The following is a 22426-nucleotide window of genomic DNA, read 5'->3' on the forward strand; positions in this document are numbered from 1 at the left end:
TTCTGCGCTTGTCTGATTTTATTTACAAACCCAAAATCGTATACCTAACTTGCTCTAGTTCCCTTCGCCCCTAAAACAAAGACTTCATCTCCAACTTCTGAGCGAATAAGATGTAAAAAGTGCGTTCCTCGCTTCCCCACTGGAAGCACGCTAAATCTAACGCTTTTCAAATGAAAGCAAGTCATTATTAATCAAGTTAGTATGTCTTAAATTCAGTTATTGTGCATCTTAAGTACCTGCATTATAAAATTAAATTAGAAGAAGTACCAATTGATCACCTCTGTACAAAATTACGGCACCAAGCTGCAGCATTGCAGGGTTGCCTGTTTTATAAATAAACTTTTTTGTTCTACCGCATGTCAATATAGTTAAGAACATTTGTATAAAATTAGGTATAGGTGATTAGTTGGCAAAATAACTTTTATTACTTTTAATTTCTCATTATTTCCTGTTCTTGTCCATTTTATTTACTTCTTGCAAAAATTTGTGTCTAATACTATTTGTGTCTAATACAAAAATAAACTATGTCAATTTAAGTTTGATTTATTATTTTAATTATTATCTACTTATTATTCTACTATTAGCTGTCCCCTATTGATACTAACGTATAATTTTGCAATCAATTGGTTGCTGGTCCTTCGTAGTCCTATATATTTTGATCTACCAAATGTAGGAAGGTGAGAATATTATTCTTTTTACAAATATTTTGTTTACAAAACTTTTAGAACCAGCCCCTCTCACTCCTCTTTCCCCTACATATATGTTATAACATATTATAACATCAATGTTTCGAACTTTACGTGATCCCTCTTCAGGTGAGAGCCATAACTTTGATTTTTTTAAATGGGAAAGTACATCATGTGACACCTCATTTAAAAGCTCTTAAAATACTGATTACAAAAATGTGTAATACTTTAATTTTTTTTTGATAGCGTAGGCGCTAAATTTTGATCGAATTATTTTCAAACGCATTCATTTTTTTTCGAATCCTGAGAAAACTAATAAGTATTTTTGAAATATTTAAACGCAGAATAAAAGATTACATTATTACTGAGGGCTGAAAGTCCCTTAGAATAAACAAAAAGTTTCTTTTGAATGATATATTTGAAATTAAAAATCATTCTAAATTTTCTCTTTTTTTCACCCCTGTGATTTATAAAAAGAATCATTATAGAAGTTCTCAGGGACTTAAGATCCTCGATAATACCGTAATATTTTATTCTGCGTTTAAATTTTTCAAAAATACTTATTAGTTTTCTCAGAATTCGAAAAAAAAATGAATACATTTAAAAATAATTCGACCGAAATTTTGCGCCTATGCTCTCAAAAAGGAGTAGAGTATTATACATTTTTGTAATCATTACTTCAAAAGCTTTTCAACGAGGTGTCACATGATGTACTTCCCCATTTAAAAAAATCAAAGTTATGCCTGTCACCTGAAGAGGGATCGCGTAAAGTTCGAAACATTGATGCTATAATTATTATAGTATAATACTATAATTATTTTAAAAATCGACCTGTCCGAGCGTTTTGCTTATGTGCTAAAAATAAATAAGTTAATAATGGGGGTAACACTTATTCGCATTGTATGACCTGATCTGTTATTGGCCCCCTTTATTACCTTTTTTTAAATACTATATTAGATAACAATGATGACAATGGATCTCTTTGTCGTACTCCTCTCACTTCAAATTTCTGAAAAAGAATCCAGTACCAAACATTCGTAAGAGATCAATGTATTTTAAGTGATACCGGATTTTCTTAACACTTAGTCAGATCCGCTCCTGGGTAATTTCCTCAAGTGTCGATAGTGTTCCATTAAAATTAGCATTTTCCTGTTTGGCTTTCGACTTTTTATCATACTTAACGTTAGCGGTTATCACATTCACTCTCAACGACTTCCTGCAACACATTTGGTTACATACGTAATAATGGATTTGGATTACGTTAAAAAAAGAAGCATTGGCCTGGTATTTTTGTCCTATAGAGAAATTATCAGTGCCGTATCTGTTCAAAATAACCTACAGGAACTGTGATGACGGCAATGCTATCTGAAGATGGCGGTTCTGTTGTTTAATTTTAATTTTGTTTTGTAATGTCCAGAAAATTTTTAAAATAAACTGGGTAAACCACATGATATCCATGATAGCCTGAGTAAACAAAGAATATCGTCAGGGTAAACAGAACAAGGCATATAGAAACTTGGAACGATGTAATACGACAATAACTTTACAAAAAAGAAGTTACATGGAGAGAAGCAAAAAAAAAGAGAAAAATATTACTTTGATTCATCAGGAATATCATCCACTATATTTTCCAGTCTGCAATAAATCTATCTATTCTTGACATTTTACCAATAAAGGGCACACTAAACTTATGTCCTAAAGACAGAAGATTTGCAATTTCTTCCCGTATGGCTATACTTCTTCTTCTTCAGGTTCCTTCCTCTATCGGAGGTTGGAAATCATCATCGCTATCTTAATTTTATTGGCCGAACTTCTGAATAATTCTAATGAGCTGCAACCGAACCACTCTCAAATTTCTTAGCCAGGATATTTGGCGTCGTCCTGGGTTTCTCTTCCCTTTTATCTTCCCTTGCATAATTAACCTAGGTAATACGTACTTCTCGCCCCTCATTATATGACCCAGATATTGAATCTTTCTAATTTTAACAGTTTTTATGACTTCACATTCTTTCTTCATTCTTTGTAACACCTCTATATTAGTTACTTTTTCAGTCCACGATATTCTGTGGATTCTCCTGTAGCACCACATCTCAAAGGAGTTTAATTTTTTGATTTCAGACTGTTTTATTGTCCACGCTTCCATGCCGTATAGTAAAGTAGGAAAAACGTAACAACGTAGCATTCTTGTGCGGATCTCTAGATTAAGGTTACGGTTGCAAAGTAAGTTCTTCAATTTTATGAACGTGTTTCTTGCCATTTCTATTCTAGATCTGATTTTGTTGTTTGATCTCCATCTTCGGTTAGCCACGTTCCTAAATATTTATATGTTGTTACTCTTTCGATCGTTGTATTATTGATGATCACGTTATCTACATGTTGTGGTTTTTTTGAGAATATCATTAATTTCGTTTTCTTGAGTTTCATTTGCAGTCCGTACCTTTCACATGCATTGTATACATGTTGTATTATGTACTGTAGATCTCCCATGTCACTTGCAAATATGACCGTATCGTCCGCATATCTAATATTATTAATGCTATTTCCGTTGACCAAAATACCTTCCACAATATACAATAAAGCTTCTTGAAATATCACTTCACTGTAGACGTTGAATAAGAGTGGTGAAAGTATGCACCCTTGTCGAACGTATACTTACTTCCTCTGTCAGTTCTCCTTCGACTCTTACTCTTGCTTTCTGATTTTGATACAGATTCGATATAATTTGTAGATCTCTACTATCTATGTTTTTGGTCTTAAGAATACTTAAAAGCTTTTCATGTTGAACTCTGTCAAAAGCTTTTTTAAAATCTATGAAGCAAGCATATATGTCCTGATTCATATCCAGACATCGTTGTGTCAGAACATTGCCTCCGAATAACGCTTCTCTAGTTCCTAGACCCTTTCTAAAACCCATCTGTGAATCACTTATTTCTTGTTCTAATTTCACGTGGATTCTGTTATGTATGATTTTAAGGAAAGTTTTCAATGTGTGGCTCATTAATGCAATTGTCCGATAGTCATTGCAATCTTTAGCATTTGTGATTTTTGGAATCGTTACAAAAGTTGAGAGAAGCCATTTTTTGGGTATGTGTCCCGTCTTGTATATGGAGTTAAAAAGGTCTACCAAAGACATCAATATTATCTTCATCAATTATTTTCAATAGTTCAATTGGTATTTCATCGGGTCCTGGAGCTTTTCAACCTTTTGTGTGTTTTATGGCATAAATAACTTCCTCTTTCATTATTTCTGGTCCCGTGGTTTCTCCGTCAACTTCTAATTGTTCTAATTTTTGTTCATAAAATAGGTGTTCAGTGTATTCTTTCCATCTATATGGCTATACTAGAGACGTTCCAAACCATTTACTGTTGTCTTTAAATACTCGGTTGTGTTCTTCATTATGATTTTCTTTGTTGATATTCTTTACTTTAATTTTCTCAAATTCAGCCTTTAATTTTGAGACTTACATATCTTAGAAGATCCATGTTGGTTCAGTCTGCTATATTTTTTGTTTCTTTTTGTACAATCTGTCTCTGACATACTTCTAAAGTTCCTTCACCTTTCAGTTCAGTTGACAATCAATTTTCAACATGTGAGGTTCATCCCTTTCATATCACATCCACGTGGGTTAGAGTCCTGTGTTGCCCTGGGTAATATCCAGGAATATTTGCAACATCCATCTGTTTTAATCATAAAATGTAGTATCATTTAAGATCTTGCAACTTTTAAAGATTTTTTACCCATAACTTTTTGGTGGCTCACGCATGCATGCTATTGTAAGTATGGCCTCTGTCAATTCTTAACCTTAGCCAACTTTTACAACATTGTCTTTTATTAATTAGATTATACTTACCATTTTAGGGCTTAACACTGATGATGGATTACTTGTTAATCCGAAAACGTTTTGGTATACAGCCAGCTAAAGGAATTTTATTTTCCACTTCCACTTCCAATAGTTCCTTCACCCTTCTTCCTCAGTCAGTACATTTAGATTTACTCCTGTACGGGCTTACACTATTTGCTGTAAAGCTGCCAAAGAAAAAACCTTGCAAATTGATTAACATATTCGCTTGTCCGGAAGAAAAGTGACACAACTCAAAAAATGCATAATTTCAGTTATCTTGTTAAATTGACTCAAAAAATCCTATACTTTTATAAGAAAAAGTGTCACATAAATGTTTACTTATAACTTCGTAAAATGGCGGTAGTGTCATTATTAATTTGGCGGTAAAATGAATATTTTTATTCTGGAACAATGGCACTTTTGAGGATATGCACTGACGTTCGACGTTAACGTTCCGTTAGTTATCACGAAAACCGTTGTATTTCGAGAAGACGGGTTTTAAGTATTTGTCGTTAAATATTAATAAAAAAGACCAATATTTTAAAATAAAAGTGACATAACTCAAAATTTTGATCTTTTTTCTTTGTTAAATCAAATGTCATAGTTTTTTGGTTTTGCTTCTTACACAATTACAGACATTCGCTTATCCATATTCTTCGTTTTTATGTATAAATTTTAGCAGTTACCGTTTAAAACTTGCAGTTAAATTAAGATCTAAAAAATCCATTTTCGTCTCTCCCGAAAAAAAGCTTTTTTTTTAGTTGTGTCACTTCTCTTCCGGATGAGCGAATGGATCATACTATAAAATGCTGATCTACTTCTCTGATTCCTGTTTTACGCTACGTCTAAACCGAGTACGAACTCTTAAAAAATAGTTAAAATGCTAATTTTATATACCGAGTGTTATAAACCTTTTAACAGGTCCAATTTAAAAACCTACGCCCCATGGTCGTTGACTGTAATGCAATCATTTCTAATGATTCTAGCGATATAATACGTACAAGTGCTCTTGACCTCTTTTGCAATTTACCATTGGTAAACGAATAAAAACTGCAGCTATAAATAAATTAACTACATCTATGATCTCATTGCTTTAATATTATTTATTACATAGTTGCATCAATTGTTTACTAATATATATTTTTGACAGGATATTGCTATTGATAATAAGTCACAAACATGAGATTCTTAAAAAAAATGCCACAATATACTAGGGTGATTCCATTCCAAATCACTCAATTTTGGAGCAAAAAAATTTGGAACTCCGATTTGTCTGAAAATTGGTATATAGCTTCTGCGGGACGTACAAATAAGATTTTTAAGGTCAAAAAATCTTCTTTTTTTCTCAAAACGTTATTTTATGCAATTTTACAGTGATTTGGTGTTTATTTAAACAAATTTGCATTTTCTATCGGAAAGTATCAATGGAAAACATAATATTTTAATAGAAGGGACTCAAAAATGTCATTATATGGCATTATAACAAGTTACTTGGATTCAAAACAAGTTTTTGATCAAATTTTATAGTGTAGAAAACGTTAAAAAACGTTTGTTACATTTTTCTCTATTCCCAAAGTACATCATAATCGATTTGGTTGAAAATTTGCCCACAGATAGCCAAAACATAAGACTTTAAGTGGTGAGAAGGATTTGAGTTATATTGTAATACCAAAAAAGTTACATGCAATATCATAGTCAAAAATATAGGCGTCTACTGTAAGTACAATTAACTCGAAAATATCGACCTCACGACAAAAATTGTTAAAAAGATATTGTAATAATTGTAAACACGATTTATTTGGAACAATTTCAGTTCCTACCATTTTTGTCGAAAAGGTAAAAATGGCGGAGATATGGAGCAAAACAGGTTCTCTTTTAAAATCAAGATGGCGACTAACGTTACGGAGGAATTCATTCGTGATTTTAAATTTAGGCTACTATTGACTCCCCTAAAGATTAGAAAAATAAAATTTTGGGCAGCTCTGCATGCAAGGTCAAATGCTATCCCGACTGGACTAATATACTTTTGAGTCTGATATTACTGCATGTAACTTTTTTGGTATTGTAATATAATTCATATCCTTCTAACCACTTAAAGTCCTATGTTTTGGCTATCTGTGGGCAAATTTTCAGCCAAATCGATGATGACGTATTTTGGGAATGGAGGAAAATGTAAAAAACGGTATTTTAACGTTTTCTACACTATAAAATTTTATCAAAAACTTGTTTTGAATCAAAATAACTTGTTATAATGCCATATGATGACATTTTTGAGTTCCTTCTATTAAAATATTATATTTTTCATTGATACTTTAAGATAGAAAATGCAAATTGGTTTAAATAAACACCAAATCACTGTAAAATCGCATAAAATAAGATTTTGAGAAAAAAGAAGAAGAAGATTTGTTGACCTTTTATTTTTACGTCCCTGAGGAGCTATATACCAATTTTCAGACAAATCTAAAATTAAAGGAGATCTAAAATTTTTTGCCTGAGTGATTTGAGATGGAATGTACCAGTACATTATTGGCCAAAAATACTGGATATGATTCTCCATACTACAAAAAAGAGCAGTGTCGGGTAAAATAAATATAGACAAGGGCGGCTCTGTTTTGAGGTGGATGTGGGTGACATACTGATTTTTTTGATTCTGAAAAAGTTGTGGAATCCTCCCCCTCAAATAGGTCGGGAAAATTAATAAAAAAAAAATAAAAATATTTGACTAAAAAATAAACATGGTTTTTTTTCTATTTTCCTTGTTTATAAATTTAAAATAATTAATTTTGTAACAAAGTAGTACTGAAATAAAACAGCGATACGATTGGTTACAAAATTTAAAAATTTATACCCTTGCTGCAAAATTGAAATAAATACAAAAAAAGGAGGAAAGAAACCTTTTCTTATTCAATATTTTTTAACCACTTAGAACCTTCATAATTCGCCTATAATGGTAGGGGAGCAAAGTATGCTAAATGTGCAGTCACTCGAGCGCTTTGGGGACCTATTGGGTTGTGAAGAGTAGGTCCTAAAACCAAAAAAAGTTAAGTAAAGTTTTCCGTTGTAGTGGAGACTTGTCCATTTTTAATTTAAATTTCCATTTCCAACAATCGTTTTTCTAGATTATTATAGCGTCATCTATTCATAATTCGAAAAAATGTCTCGAATAAAAGTTACTTATTTTTTACGTAAGGAATCCAAATCTGCAATAAAAAATGGGGGCTCCTATTTAAGATTTTAAAGTAACCCCCCACCCCACCTCCGTGGAGGGTCGTGTTTAGTGCCATTCGATAGATTTTTCAAAACTATTGAATACTTAAGTGTATTTTTCAGTTTTTCGATCTGATGTTCATTTGGCGAAATATCGCGGGATTCGTATTTAAAATATTAAATTTACCCCCCACCCCTCTCCGTGGGAAGTCGTGTTTGGTATCATTCGATAGATTTTTGAAAAATATTGAGTACGTATTTTTTACTTTTTCGATCTGTCATTCATTTCTCGAAATATTCGCTTTTTTCTTGTGAAACTTTGGGACACACCCATTTCCTTACGCCCCGCTCAAATCGTCAGATTTTTGAAATATACACTGTTTTGCATGTACTTAACTTACCTTATCTTAATCTGACGATTTCGAGTTTTTCTAAGGAGAGATTTTTTTTCGGCCCCCTTTAACGAACTCCCCTGCATTAAGAGCCAATATATGGTAGAGGCACATTTTCAGGATACAAGGTTTCTCACCATGTAATAATCTGACGCGCTCGAGTAACTGCAAAAATCCCCGCTTGGGCTCCCCTACCATAATATAATAAAACAGTTCACCAAATTTTATTAAAATTGATTTAATAGATTTCGCATAATAATTTTTTTAATAGAAATTGTTTAAAATGTGGCACAACAAAAATCAGACCCTATAGAATTTTGCCAATTATTTTACATATAAAGTGGCATTCCACTTATCCAACATACTTCATAGTATTGAAATCTGATTATTTTGGCGGCCTCAGGAATGTTTTAAAATTATAAACCATTTTTTGGCTTTTAAATAAATAGAATATTTCGTTAAATATTAGTTTAAATTAAATAGGCAATAAATTAAAGGGCGATAGAAAAGACTAGGCAAGATGCTTCTTTAAAAGAACAGAAAAACGTTGAATTACGAAAAGTGGTTCCTGAGATACAATTGGTCAAAGTTTACACGCATTTGCCACGAAGTTATAAACAACAGGATGGAAATCTTTGAACCATTACCTTTTTCTTTCGGAAAATGAAATGAAATTTTTTTATTTCGTTACGACTTTGCTCCAAAATAAATAAAAAAAACGATATTTTAAATATTTTAATTTATTATTATTTTATTTTAAGTATTTTTATTTTTTTATTAATATTCCCGACTTATTTGCAAGACAGGAAAATCAAATTATTATTACTGAAGTTACCATAACTTTTTCTGCAAAATGCAGAATGCCCCACCTTTCACATTCAAGATTCAGATCCGTTCTGGTCTTAATTTTTTTTTTATTGTTCATTCATTCAATAAATGCAGCAAAGCTTTCTTTACTCGATCGTATACACCCACTCTAACTAATGATTTTAAAACTGTTTACTAGAAGAAAAATAGTGGGTGATCCAGTATATGAATAATTAATAGACAAGGTATGACTCATACACAAGAATAGCATTTGAATCAATAATGTTTACGACAAAAATATTTTTACTGTTGTTGATTAAGAATAAATTAAATTATTATCACTTTAGTTTATTTAATCAAAGGGATTTTTAATCATGATCAGTTTTTTAATGTACTAGACTAGAGTTTTTATGTACTAAGAATACTGGCTGGTATCGGGAGAAAGCTGTAAATAATTGTCAACTGGCCATTCCTTTTCTTTTGTAAATACATATAGCTTTCCATTTCTGCAAGAATTTTCTTTTATTGGCGTGTATTATAATATAACCTATTCTAAAGTCACAATAAAGATGCACTAGAAATAAACAAACCAAGACACGTTAACTGTTACAAGGAGCACTCCTGAATCATAATTTACAATGTATAAACTGTGTAAATCATTATTTGGGATTTACAATTTATATCCTTTGTAAATCATGATTCAGGAGTGCTCCTTGTAACGTGTCTTGGTTTGTTTAGTTCTAGCGTATCTTGATTGTGATTGTAGTATACACTTTTTCTTTCTTATCAACTCAACCGTATGACGTCAAAGGTCCATTTTCTAGTTCTATTTTTCCTTTGCCTTTCTTTCTCGTTTCGATTAAAGCTAGGAAATCTAAATTTGCATTTCCGAACTCCATTTCTATTTCTTTCTCTTTATTGTTATTGTTCCCTTCCTCTATAACGTTTTGGTATTCCAGGTCCATAATTTAATAGTAACAATTCTTGCTTTCCTATTTTCTATATTTCTCTCTATGTTTTCTTTCATATTAGGTCTGGATCCCGCGTATGAAAAAAAAGTTGATTATTACCAAGCTGAAAATTTGTTAATAGCTTAAGGGTGACTAGTCGGACAAACTTTGATATATGGGAACACTGGAACAGGGGAAGCTTTAATTGTGGAACAGGTTAAAAATTTGAAACGGTCAGACCACGAAAACGGCACATGTCTTTTGTCCGACAGAACAGATTTAAACTCTGCGAACAGAGATTAAACTCTCATGCAAAAATCAGACTGCTATTTATCACCAAATGGGCGTTTTAATGAGTGGGACATGTAGAATATGTCAAATGACAGGAATTATGACAGGTGATAAATAGCAGTCTGATGTTTGCATGAGAGTTTAATCTCTGTTCGGAGAGTTTAAGTCTATTCTGTCGGACAAAATAAATGTGCCGTTTTCGTGGTCTGGCCGTTCCAAATCTTTAACCTGTTTCACAATTAAAACTGCCCCTGTTCCAGTGTTCCCATATATCAAAGTTTATCCGACTAGACACCCTTAAGCTATTAACAAATTTTCAGCTTGCTATTAATCAACTTTTTTTTCATACGCGGGATCCAGACCTATATTGGTCTGTTGTTCATTCGTGCTACTTCGTTTCCCTTGTTCTTATCAGGTCATCATCTTCGCTTCGTCCAGTTTATTATTCAGTTTTTAAAGTGAATATACGTCGCGTATATTGTATGACTCCATGAGAAGTTAATTCGTCCCTCTCTTTATCCTATCTCCATTCCGTATTGTCTATTATAAGTTCCTGTAACCCTACTTTTACATTCTTTCCATTGCCTTTTCTATTTGGACCTTTCTTCTTCACCTCCAATATGCTGTCATAAATTCGACACAAGTACCCAAATGAAAACATTTAATCGAAGAAGTTTTTTACAATTTCCTCTTAACTTTCTTATTAGCCGTGTATAAAATATACTGCTTTATTTACTATAAAAACTGCAGCTGCATATAGGAAGCAACATTTCAACAGATTTCGTATAATATGCAAAAAACCAACTATGACATAATAAAGATAAGGTTGTTGAAAGAACATATTGGTTGTAAAACTCTGTCAAGCTGCCAGTTACTTAATCAAATTGATGCTCGATTGATTATCAGTAGTACTAGATCGGGCGTGTTTGGTGACATATAACGATGATACGAAAAGCTCTTTCTATTATAAAAAGCGATGAAGGTGTTGTGGTTGGTGAAGTCGAAGAAGAATTCACTGTGGTACCTGCAGATAGAGCAGAAGAACTCGAGGTTCAAAGAATCAGATACAGAATAGTAAGCTAAATTAGAACTTCCTAATCAAGCAGAAATTTGTCATTTTTCACTTATGTACTTCATTATTTATCGTAGATTGATGTCTCTTTTCTTGAAAAGGACCTACGTATCACAAAAAGCGACTTTCGATGTTTCTTTTATATGAGTCCTTTTCTATTTTAGATTCATCAAGTTCTTTCTCATACAGTTATTCTTAGCAATCACTTTCACGTGTCTGATGATGTATGTGTTAAAATTGTTTCTCCCTTCAATGTAGGTTCTTCTTCTTTTGTTTTTTCTGTCTGTTTTCCAATGTGCCTTCAGTAAATTGTGGTTCCATTGTTTTTACACTGATCGTCCTTACTACTCTATTGGTAGTCATTGAGCTTATATGATTGTTCCATTATTCTCTTCTGTTTCTTACTGATGTCCACTTTGCATCTCCGTCGTATATCCGTACTTTTAGGTCTGTCCCATAGTGTCTTACCATTGATTTTTCTAAGAGTTTTCGTCTATGCTGTTTATAGCATTCTTTTATTCTTCCTGTGGCAAGTCGTGTTTCTACTGCGTTTGTCGTTATTGGTCTAATGCCTGTTTTGTAAATTCTGCCTTTCATTTTTTTCCGATATTTTTATTTTTCTAGCTCCAGCTCCAGTTTATATCTCGTAGATTTGTTTTAGGAAGTCCATGTTTTAGGAAGTTTAGGATGCTTGATGTCCATCCTTGTGGTATTCTGTTTTGTTCTATTATTTTTTGGATTAATTTTAATAGTTGGTTGGTTACATCTCGTCCTTCGTACTTTGGGGGTGGGGTATTGGGAGTTCATAAAGCGGCATTATGCCATCTAGTGATTTTCTATTTTTTTAATTTCTTTAATGCTGCCTTTACTTCTCAATCCTAAATGTTTATTCCTTCGTTTGTTGTCACTTCTGCTGTTGGTGGTTCATTATCAAATAAAGATCGAAAGTAGTCTGCACTTGAAGGAATAACCCTTGAAAACCAGGTTTTTCGCATAAACAGTGATTGTATTTGCTTCTTTGAGGCCTTAAATTATTATTTTTCATATTTTTTAAATATAAATTTGAGCCGCATTGATTCAGGTTGCACCAATCTCAAAAAATATCATTGCATCGCAAAAACCCTTAAAAAACTCGAGTAATATTTTTTTGGGTCAAATGTGTTTCGCTTAATTTTTGAATGTCCTAGTCCTAAAGGAATCAGTACCTCAAATTCTAGGTGTATAACCTATAAAAAAAACTTTGATTTTATCTATTTTAACGCCGTAAAAATGAGCGGCACATACAATATTCCAGCTACAAAAGATCTGGTATGAATATTACGTGGCGCGAAAATGTATTTTAATTTTGATGCAAAACAAAATTTTAGTTTTATTTTAGTTATTTATAAATTAAATGTATGAAGTTTAATGCAATGTTTCTCGATTACACGTTAAGATTTATAAATGGTTGCCTTTGTCGCATTATCTCGCAAATGATCTAGGGTCCATCGAATGTACACTAGATTTTTTTTCTATTCGAAATAGATTGAAAAAAATATTGGGATGATCGGTAAATGAACTCGGATTGCCAGATCAAATTTAGCGTCGTAACTACTACAACTACATAAGCCATTTCGGGAATAATCGTTAACTGGATTATACTTTTGCAGCTTAATAACTTCTAAACGGCTTAACCGATTTTGATCACTAAACATGTCTTTGAAACGTATTGACAAGTAGTATCTGATGCATCTAAGGTCAAGTATGATAACTAAAGCTATTACAGGAATTATTGAGCTTGAAAAACCGTTTTTCCCATGGGAAATAGATTTGATCATACTTATGAGGCCTATAACTTACAAATTCGAATTTTTCCGGATATGGGGTATACACCGTTACATTCGTCTAGAGTCCTACAAACGCTCAGTTATTGGCGCAATTCGTAAGTTGAAATTTTGAGTCAAATTTTTCAAAGTTTAGTTTTTCAGTTTTTCGGCTATACTGAGTTGTGTGTATGTCTGATCCTGACGGTTTAGACACCATTGTCTCTTCTTGAACCGAATATATACACCCCCAAAAAATATGCCGTTTTGTACCTACCAAGTCCTATAGCTGGCTTATGGATGGGCAAAAGCCACAAACTACACCGGTTCTAAATCGGCCCTGACCCCCTCTTCAAACATATAAAAAAAATTCAGATCGGTGTAACTTTTCCACATACATACTGTTATGCTCTATTATATCTATTTAATTAGATTGATTAGCAAATTCTTACTTTAATTAATTATTCAATTATTTTATTTACTGCCTATGTAAAACAAAAACTAAATTCAAATTAAATTTTCCAATCAATTTTATTCTCAGGGCTAATTTTATATTGGATGCAATACCTGTGATCTGTGGCTTCTAATATTTCTGATTGCTTACTTCTTCCAGGGTGGAAACAGGGAAATTGAAAACACTCAATATCATATAAATGTAATCTATTATTTTTATCAAATAAGCCGTGTACATGTGATTCAAAAAATATTAAATTTAAACTTTGTTGCAACAATCTCTTACTTAATCAATTAAACTCTAACTCTGATATCTCCTTGTTTTGACAAAAAAATTATTTAATTAATTTATTATTTACTCATACTAAATTGAATAAAATCTACTTTTCTTCTTTTGACTTGATTTCTTAAATTTTAAATGATTAACTACGTAAAAAAAAGTTCAATAAACAAATAAACAAATATGGGTTTGATATAAACAAATTTTCTCCATTCCGACAAATAATTTGACTGACCTTTTTGTTTCTTCACTGCCTCGTTCTCTGGATTGCGCCGTCCTTGATTCTCCCAAACACGTACTCTCTGGATGTTGCGAAAAAGTCCCTCTCGTCACGACTGCTTCCAAAAATCATACAGGATTTACTCGAATTCTGTTACTCAGTTTTCCTTGTTCGATATCTTATGCAAAAAGATATTAATCAGCTACTCGTTCTAGACAAAACAAAAGAAGCTCCCTCGGACCAGGAAAATTGACTCTTCAACCGGTCGACAATTTGGTTTCCATTTGATTCTGCTCGCAAAGGCCGATTACACACACTCTACACTGATTACTAAACTTTTAAAACAAAAAACTGGACTGCCTTCCACCGATGTTAATTACACAGTGACCTCTCGTCTCTCGCCAAATTCTGACTCCTAATTTCTTCTCCCTTCTACCTTATCTTTCCCACTCTATCAAAAACACGCCTCTCTCAAAACCATTCATACCCATTTCTTCTGAAACAAATATTTTTCCACAGAACTTTTCCAATTTGTCATTTTTCAAGAGATATCATAATGAGTTATTTCCTACTTTCTACTTTAACATCTAAAACCTCATACAATTGTAAACCAAATTAAAAACCTTCCCGGAAAGGATCTTAAAGCCGTCTTTGTTTTCGTCAACGATGTCCACTTTCTAATCACCGAAATGTTTGTTCATGTCCCATGTATTTTGTCGAATCACTTATTAGTCATTTCACTTTTTCCCCGAAACACTTGCTTAATAGCAAAATTAAATTCTAAACAATTTTGGTGATGAAAATACAAGCTGATGAAAAACTATCATTTTATGGTCGTTGATACAAATTTAATTTTTTCTGAATTTCTTTACAAAAAAAAAACAATTCTACAACAATACATACATATCCACAAACCTTTTCCCCTTTTTAAATAAAAATTGAGTCATATTTTGGTGCTCGGTAACTTTTGAATGGTATAACCGATTTTCAAAATTAGACATGCGTTGGAAAGGTAATGATCAGTACTATTAGAAGCCGCCAAGGTCAGACTTAGATTTTCGAAGTTTTTGGGACGAGAACGAAAAACAGACCCTAAATAGGAAGGGCCGTAAAATCCATACCCTTGGACCAAAATGGATGGTTGACATATAAACGGATGAGTCTTTTCCTGAACTTTAAGATGGGAATTGGCCCAATTTTCAATTCAGTCAGATTTACAAAATCGTAAATTTCGTGTATAATATATGTAGTGTCGCGTGTAGGAGGGTGTGGGTGTGCGCCACTGACGAGAACTACCGTTCTCTGGTAATGGAGAAAAACCAGTTTTTTGGGTTTTTGAAGGTGGTAAAATTATAAAATTTTTGATAAAACATAATTAATTTATATAATATCTATACATTAATATATGATTTACAATACGAGATAAACCGAATACTCAGACTAACTCTTACAATATAAATTTCTTTATCTATATACTCTGGCTCCGTTTTCTCGAAATATCCAGAATACACTACAGAAACGCATCGAGAACGTTTGGTCTACAGACAGGTAACGCCTGTTCAGGACCGGCTCTACAATGTACACCTGATTTAGTATTCGTTACAAGAAACAAAAATATATTCTGTTTATGTTTATTTGATATTTTAAATTTCTTTCTTTTATTTTTGCAGTGTACACCCACTGTCTACCCCGCCGATCCCTTCGACCCCGTGGCAGATGCCGCCACCTTGAAGAAGGCCATGAAAGGTTTCGGCACCGACGAGAAAGCCATCATCGACGTCCTGGCCCGTAGAGGCATCGTCCAACGTCTCGAGATCGCCGAAACCTTCAAGACCTCCTACGGCAAAGACCTCGTCTCAGAGTTGAAGAGCGAATTGGGGGGTAAGTTCGAGGATGTGATGGTAGCCCTCATGACTCCACTGCCACAATTGTATGCCAAAGAACTGCACGATGCCGTAGCCGGAATGGGTACCGATGAGGAAGCTATCATCGAGATCTTGTGCACATTGTCCAACTACGGAATCCGTACCATCGCACAATTTTATGAACAAAGTAAGTACCCTAGGTATTTATTTCTTCTTCTGCTTCCCATCCGTTTCGGATGTTGGAGATCATATTGGCAATCATAACCTTGCTCGCTGCGACTCGAAACAGTTCTGTTGAGGTTTGTTTAAGCCTTCTTCTTCTTCTTCACGTGCCATATCAGAATTATACGACGTTGGCGATCACTATTGCGAAGGCTTCTCGGTCTTCTGCAATATGGAATAATTGTCCTGCATTTGATATCTGTCCATTCACGTTGAGTCCATTCACGAATGTTTTTAACCAAGAAACCTGTTTTCTTCCTACACCTCTACGGCCCTCTATTTTGCCTTAAGGATCAGTTGTAATATTTTATATCGACTTCCCCTCACTATGGGAGCGTTCAAGTATTACGTAACGCAATTTGGGGGGAGGGGGGGTCTTGTAAAACGTTACGCCGCGTTATATAGGGGGGAGGGGGTTCGAACAGCGCGTTACGTAACATTCTTTTTTAAAAAATTAGTAAATCCTTTATAAAAGGTATATATTTTAAGGTAAATATATACCTTTTATAAAGGATTTACTATTTTTTGTATTACATGGTATACAGCCAACTACAGGAAAACTTTTTCCTTGTGGATTCTTTTTTAACTTAAATGAAAAAAAAACTACGGAATTTCATTTATGACTTACATAGACCCCTGAATTGTATTATGTTGCACTCTCACGCTCCGCTTATGTTCCGACAACAGAACAATAAATAGTACCTATTCAAGTGAAAAAATCTTAAAATTTGTAACACAGATGAAGCACAGTAACACGTGTTTCCAATAATTAGATGGACCTGTCTCCACAACAAAATATTAAAAGATACAGATGTTATTTAAGAGGTTGCAGAAGGGAACTACATGTTCATAAATCATGTTTGTTTTCTGAAATCGTTTTCTACAGTAGGTATTCATTAATGTTTTAAATACGCAAATTTTCAAATTATTTAAAAATGTCTTTAAATAAAAAGAATTAAGTACAAAACCCACTATATTGATACTTAGTTTAGAAAATTGATAGATATTTAAAAAAAAATAGTACCCTTATTTAAAGTGTGATTTCAAAATTTCAAAAATTTCAAGTGAATTTCAACATTTCACCTTGCGTTATTCATAATAGACCCTACATAATACACATTTTTGAGATGAGGTTGTTCAGCAGCTTCTAAAAACAAAATTATACAGGGTATTTAATTAAAATTAAAGATAATGGACTATGCTAGACTTGAGTGAATCACCCTGTATAATGTATATTCAAATTTATGTTTAAATAGTCCATAGTTGAATTTAAAAGTTGACGTATCCTATAGAGTTTTTATAATTTTCTAAAAGAATGACACATGACAAAAACAATTTTATTCCATAAGTGGTTTCCATACATTATAATTTTAAATGATCACCCTATATTATTCACAAAGACCATAAATTCAAATTGTTAAGCAGCTTTTAAACATATAAAAATATACAGGGTGTTAAAAAATAAAGCTTATGGACTACGGTAGTCTTGCATGAATCACCCTGTACATATAAATTTATGTTTAAAAAGCACACATTTTTATATATGAAAATCTACGGGTCTCAGCGTTTTTTAAAATTGATTAAAACAAGGACAGAAATAATTTTATTCCATAAGTGCCTTCTTATATATACAGAGTGTTTCAGAAAAAGGTAACACGATCTCTAAGATAGGTGAAAAACTGAAAAATAATTGGGGTTTGCTTAGTATAAAATTTTTGTAACGGCATGCGTTTTCACGATACAGGGCGTTGAAGAACAAAAAGTTTTACACATTTTTTTCACTATTTTTCCGAAACTACTGGCAACATCGTATATTACTTGTTATACAAAAATTTTTACTAAGCAAAATAAAATATTGAAATAAAAAATATGTTATTTTATTTTAAGTTTTTATTAAAAAAGATCAAATAGAAGAATGCATGAGAATAACAATAAAGGATGAAGCCAAAAATATATGTAAGGATGGGGCCAAGCAGGGAAAATGTAAATGTAAATGTAAAATTAGTAATAAAAGATTATTATTCTAAGTTTTGGATATATTTCATGTCATGGGACATGAAATTACGATTGGCAGGGATAACCAGACACATGAACTAAAAAGAAGAATCATTCTTGGGTGGGCAGCATTTGTAAAACTGAGAGAAACTTTTAAGAGTGAGTTGCCCATATGCCTAAAGAGAAAGGTATTTGATCAGTGCGTCCTCCCAGTCTTGACGTACGGATCAGAAACATTTACCTTACCTAAAACCTCGGCTACCAAACTAAGAGTAACGCAGAGAAGAATGGAGCGGTCAATGTTGGGAAGAACTCTGCGAGACAAAATCAGAAACGAAGAAATCAGGAGAAGAACAAAAGTGACTGACGTCATCAAAAGGATAGCTAACATGAAGTGGAGATGGGCAGGACACATAGCGAGAATGACACATGGGCGATGGACAAAAAGGTTACTGGAATGGAGGCCAAGAGAAACCAAGAGAAGCGCCGGTTGACCGCCTACAAAATGGACAGACGACGTAAGAAAGCTAAATAAAAACTGGATGAGAGCGGCGCAGGATAGACGTGGTTGGAAACGAGGGGAGGAGACCTATGTTCAGCAGTGGACTTTTGAGGCTGGATGATGATTGTAAGTTTTTATTATTACCTCAAATGCGATTAAAATAATAACAAAGTTCTTTTACCGGGCTTCCGGTACTTTTCGCAACCTAGTTTCCCATTTAGGTTCAAATGGTGACTTGGGTGTTACGTAACGTTTAGGTAGGGGGAGGGGGGTACATAAAAACGTTACGGTGCGTTACATGGGGGGAGGAGGGTCAAAAATCTTCAAAAATTGCGTTACGTAATACTTGAACGCTCCCTATATGTCCCAGATAAGACATTTTTCGATGCTGTAACAGTCTTTAGCAGTTCTCTATCTTTGTTGACCTTGCTTAGTACTTCTTCATTAGTTTTTCGTGCTGTCCAGGGTATCTTCAGCATCCGTCTATGAATCATCCACATTTCCAATGCTTCAATTCTGTTCATGATCGATACTTTTAGCGTCCACACTTCTGCACTATACAAAAGTACGGACCAAACTTAGCACTTGACCGTTCTTTGTCTTAGTTCTAAACTGAGATGATTATTGCAAAGAAATGACTTAATTTTCATAAAAGTAGTTTTAGTCATTGCTATTCTACGTTTTATTTCTATGTCTGGATCTAGTTGGTCCGTTATCACAGTTCCCAAATACCTATGTCATTTTGTGAACTTTCTCAACTTGGACTCCGTTTAATTGAAGCTTTGCATTAATTAGGATGTGGGTCACGACTAAACAATAAAAATTTGGTTTTGTTATGTGTTTATTTTAATGCCCATTTCCTCTCCTACCTCGTCAATACGATCAAGCAGAATTTGGAGACCTTCAATATTATCTGACAGAATTACTGTATCGTCTGCATATCTTATCACATTAAGTAGTTGTCCGTTGATTTTTATTCCATATGGCTGTCTCTCAAGTGCCTTTTTAAGCTTAAGCCATGTTCTCAAATTCCGCAGCCATGTTATTCTCGTTCTACCAGGTCCCCGCTTACCGTTGACTTTACCTTGCAGTATGGACTGCCATCAGGGAGTAACAGTGCTGATTTCTCATAACATTTCCCAGATAATGCACTTTTATGCGTACGACAAATGGGGTAAAACAGAGGATAGGACTCTAATGCCTGGTTGCACCAACATATCTTAAGCTCCACCTTAGCTAAGCTCTACTTATAGATAGGTCCTCCTTGAGTATCACTTACGTTGCACCATAATTTTAGATCCTTACCTTATTATCAATTATATCTATTATTATATTATGGTATTCTTATTGTAATATATTATAATATATTATATTAATTCTTATGATATTCTCGGCTTAAGCTTAAGATCTGTTGGTGCAATCGGGCATAAACTACACTTAAATATTAAGATGCAGATAAATTCCATTAAACCACTATTTACAATTTTCATATTTACAGGCAGTAGCTAGCACATATTATGTGGAGGGAAAAATGTTAATGTTGATTAATTTTTTATTAGATCTTTCGCTTATTTTATGTATTTTTTATATTTGAAAAAAATGAGATTCAAATCTTCTTTTTGACACTCTGGACATACGTTTGACATTGCAATTTTGCCTTTCTCCAATTACGAATAAATTTCTCTCTTCACACAAACTATCAAGATAACAAACACCCGTTTAACACATGTTTTCGAATATAATCCCTAAGGAAGTGTTTTTCCATAAGGCATATCTTTTTATCGCTCATTTCCAACTTTTTCATTCATCTGACAACCAGAAAAACTTTTCGAGAACAATTTTAATCTAGAAAGAAGCGTAGTGGGCTTCGTTATTACTATCTAAATCCGGAACTCTAGTGTTGTAGTGTTGGATTCTAATTTTAGTATCACTCCAGCGCTAAAATATTAAAATATTGATTCACCGGTCGATTTAAAAAAAACTATCATCCTGATAACTTTTTAGAGCACACTAACAAGGGAAAAACATGAAATCTGTTGAGGAACTCTTGTGAAATCGAAAGAACATAAATTTTATTATTATGCATATAACGACATGCTTCATTTGTTATTTTTTTAATTGCTAATTTTAAATATTAACTTTCTTTTCTAAACGAAAATAATGTGGGTCATTTAAAATTCAACTGTGTTTCGCTCCTAAAATACAAAACCAGATTGTATAAAATTAATGTTTTTATCTGGAAAACAAATTCCCCATTAAATAGTTAACTGATCATACTGATATGTCTGATATGTCAATAAATCACTTTTTAAATGTATTCGAAGACGCTTCTTAAAACTACAGAAGTGTTTTCAGCTTTTAAAACACCAGATAAAGGGCCAGCCTCTTTATGTCGATAAATTAGTCTTCAACGTAAAACCACAGGCATGTTTTTTTAGTTCAGCCACATCAGTCGATACACAACCCCAGCTGGCACCGGTTGGTCATACAACCCTCGCTGGGCCCAAACAACAACAAACCCTCTTACGCGCCTTTTTTAACAAAAAATAAATAAATATATTAAGGTTCGTTGTTTTACACTTATTTTAATTTAAGTTAATTGTTTTCGTTAACCACCCACGGAGCATGTATTTCACATTATTATTAAAGAATGATTACCAAAATAAATAGTTCTGCATTTCTTTGTTTGGAATAAACCTTGCTGTAAAACTTTTTTAGGTTAATATCTAGGCATTCTTCTTCTTGATGTGCCTAGGCGTGACATGTTGGCGATCATCATGGCAATCTTTATCTTTTCTGCCGCAGTGCGAAATGTGCGAATGCACATAATATGTTGTGTTGAACGAGGTTTTGAGGTTCTTTAACCAGGATGAAATTATTCTTCCTCGCTTCCCAAATATTTTCCTTTGCAGGATGGCTTGTAGGAGGGCACATCTAGATTCATTTCTGATAATGTCTTCGAAGTATTGTAACTTTCGAGATTTGGTGGTGGTCAGTACCTCTCGGTTCTTCTTCATTCTTCTGAGGACCTTCTCATCTGTGACCCGGTCAGTCCACTCGATTTTAAATATTCTTCTATATAGCCACATCTCAATACTTCAAATTTTCCACAGACATCTTCGTTCAAGGTCCACGATTCAACACTATGAAACAAGCCAAAGAAGACGTAGCATCGCAGCATTCTTACTTTTATGCAAAGAAAGAGGCTCTAGTTGAAGGTGGATCTAGCTTTTCAGATGCGCGCTATTATTTCTTGGTTGTTGGTCCATTCTTCGTTTATTATTGAGCCGAAGTAGTTGTAGTGCTTCACTCTTTTCTCGTTTGGTTGACGTAGAGTTTATCTTTTTCTTGCTCTTGACATAGATCAGCAATATATAGCAAAATGTATTATCCTTTATTATAGCTGTCAAACGTTCTTGAAGAAAAATGGCTTCTCGAATTATAGTTTTTTGTTTTTGTATTATAGACCAGTAAGGATCTGTTTTTAGGTGGATGTGAGAGGTGGCATTCAGATTTTTATGGATAAAGTTAGGTGATAACTTCGTTAATAATAATTGATTTATGCTCCTTCTCAAATATGCCCGGAACATTAATAAAAAAATAAAATATTTAAAAATTTCAAAAAATTTCGTTTTTTTTTCTACTTTTTTTGGTATAACTTTAAAACGATTCATTTTGAGACAAAGTCGTACAGGAATAAAACAAAGATAATTAAATTTTTTATCAGATGCGATTGGCTAAAAATGTCTTAATTTATCACCCTTGCTGCAAAATAGCAATAAATATAAAATAAGGGGGCAAAGCAAGCCTGTCCTTATTCGATGATTTTCCATCACTTAG

The 22426-nt window shown here is 33.3% G+C and overlaps 1 protein-coding gene across 4 annotated transcripts in view; it reads left to right on the forward strand.

The window, feature by feature from the left end:
* LOC114325614 (annexin B9) overlaps positions 1–22426 on the forward strand; it is an 85423-nt gene that overhangs the window by 30920 nt on the left and 32077 nt on the right. For 2 of the 4 annotated variants that reach the window (XM_028273718.2, XM_028273717.2), the window contains exons 1-2: positions 11063–11249; positions 15673–16054. In XM_028273718.2, coding sequence (XP_028129519.1) covers positions 11118–11249; positions 15673–16054 — 514 coding nt within the window. In that variant the 5' untranslated portion in view covers positions 11063–11117. Of the gene's footprint in view, positions 1–11062; positions 11250–15672; positions 16055–22426 lie in introns of those variants that run through there. The other 2 variants (XM_028273719.2, XM_050662369.1) reach the window with 1 other exon arrangement.

Source organism: Diabrotica virgifera, chromosome 9 (assembly GCF_917563875.1).
Source record: "Diabrotica virgifera virgifera chromosome 9, PGI_DIABVI_V3a".
NCBI lineage: Eukaryota > Metazoa > Arthropoda > Insecta > Coleoptera > Chrysomelidae > Diabrotica > Diabrotica virgifera.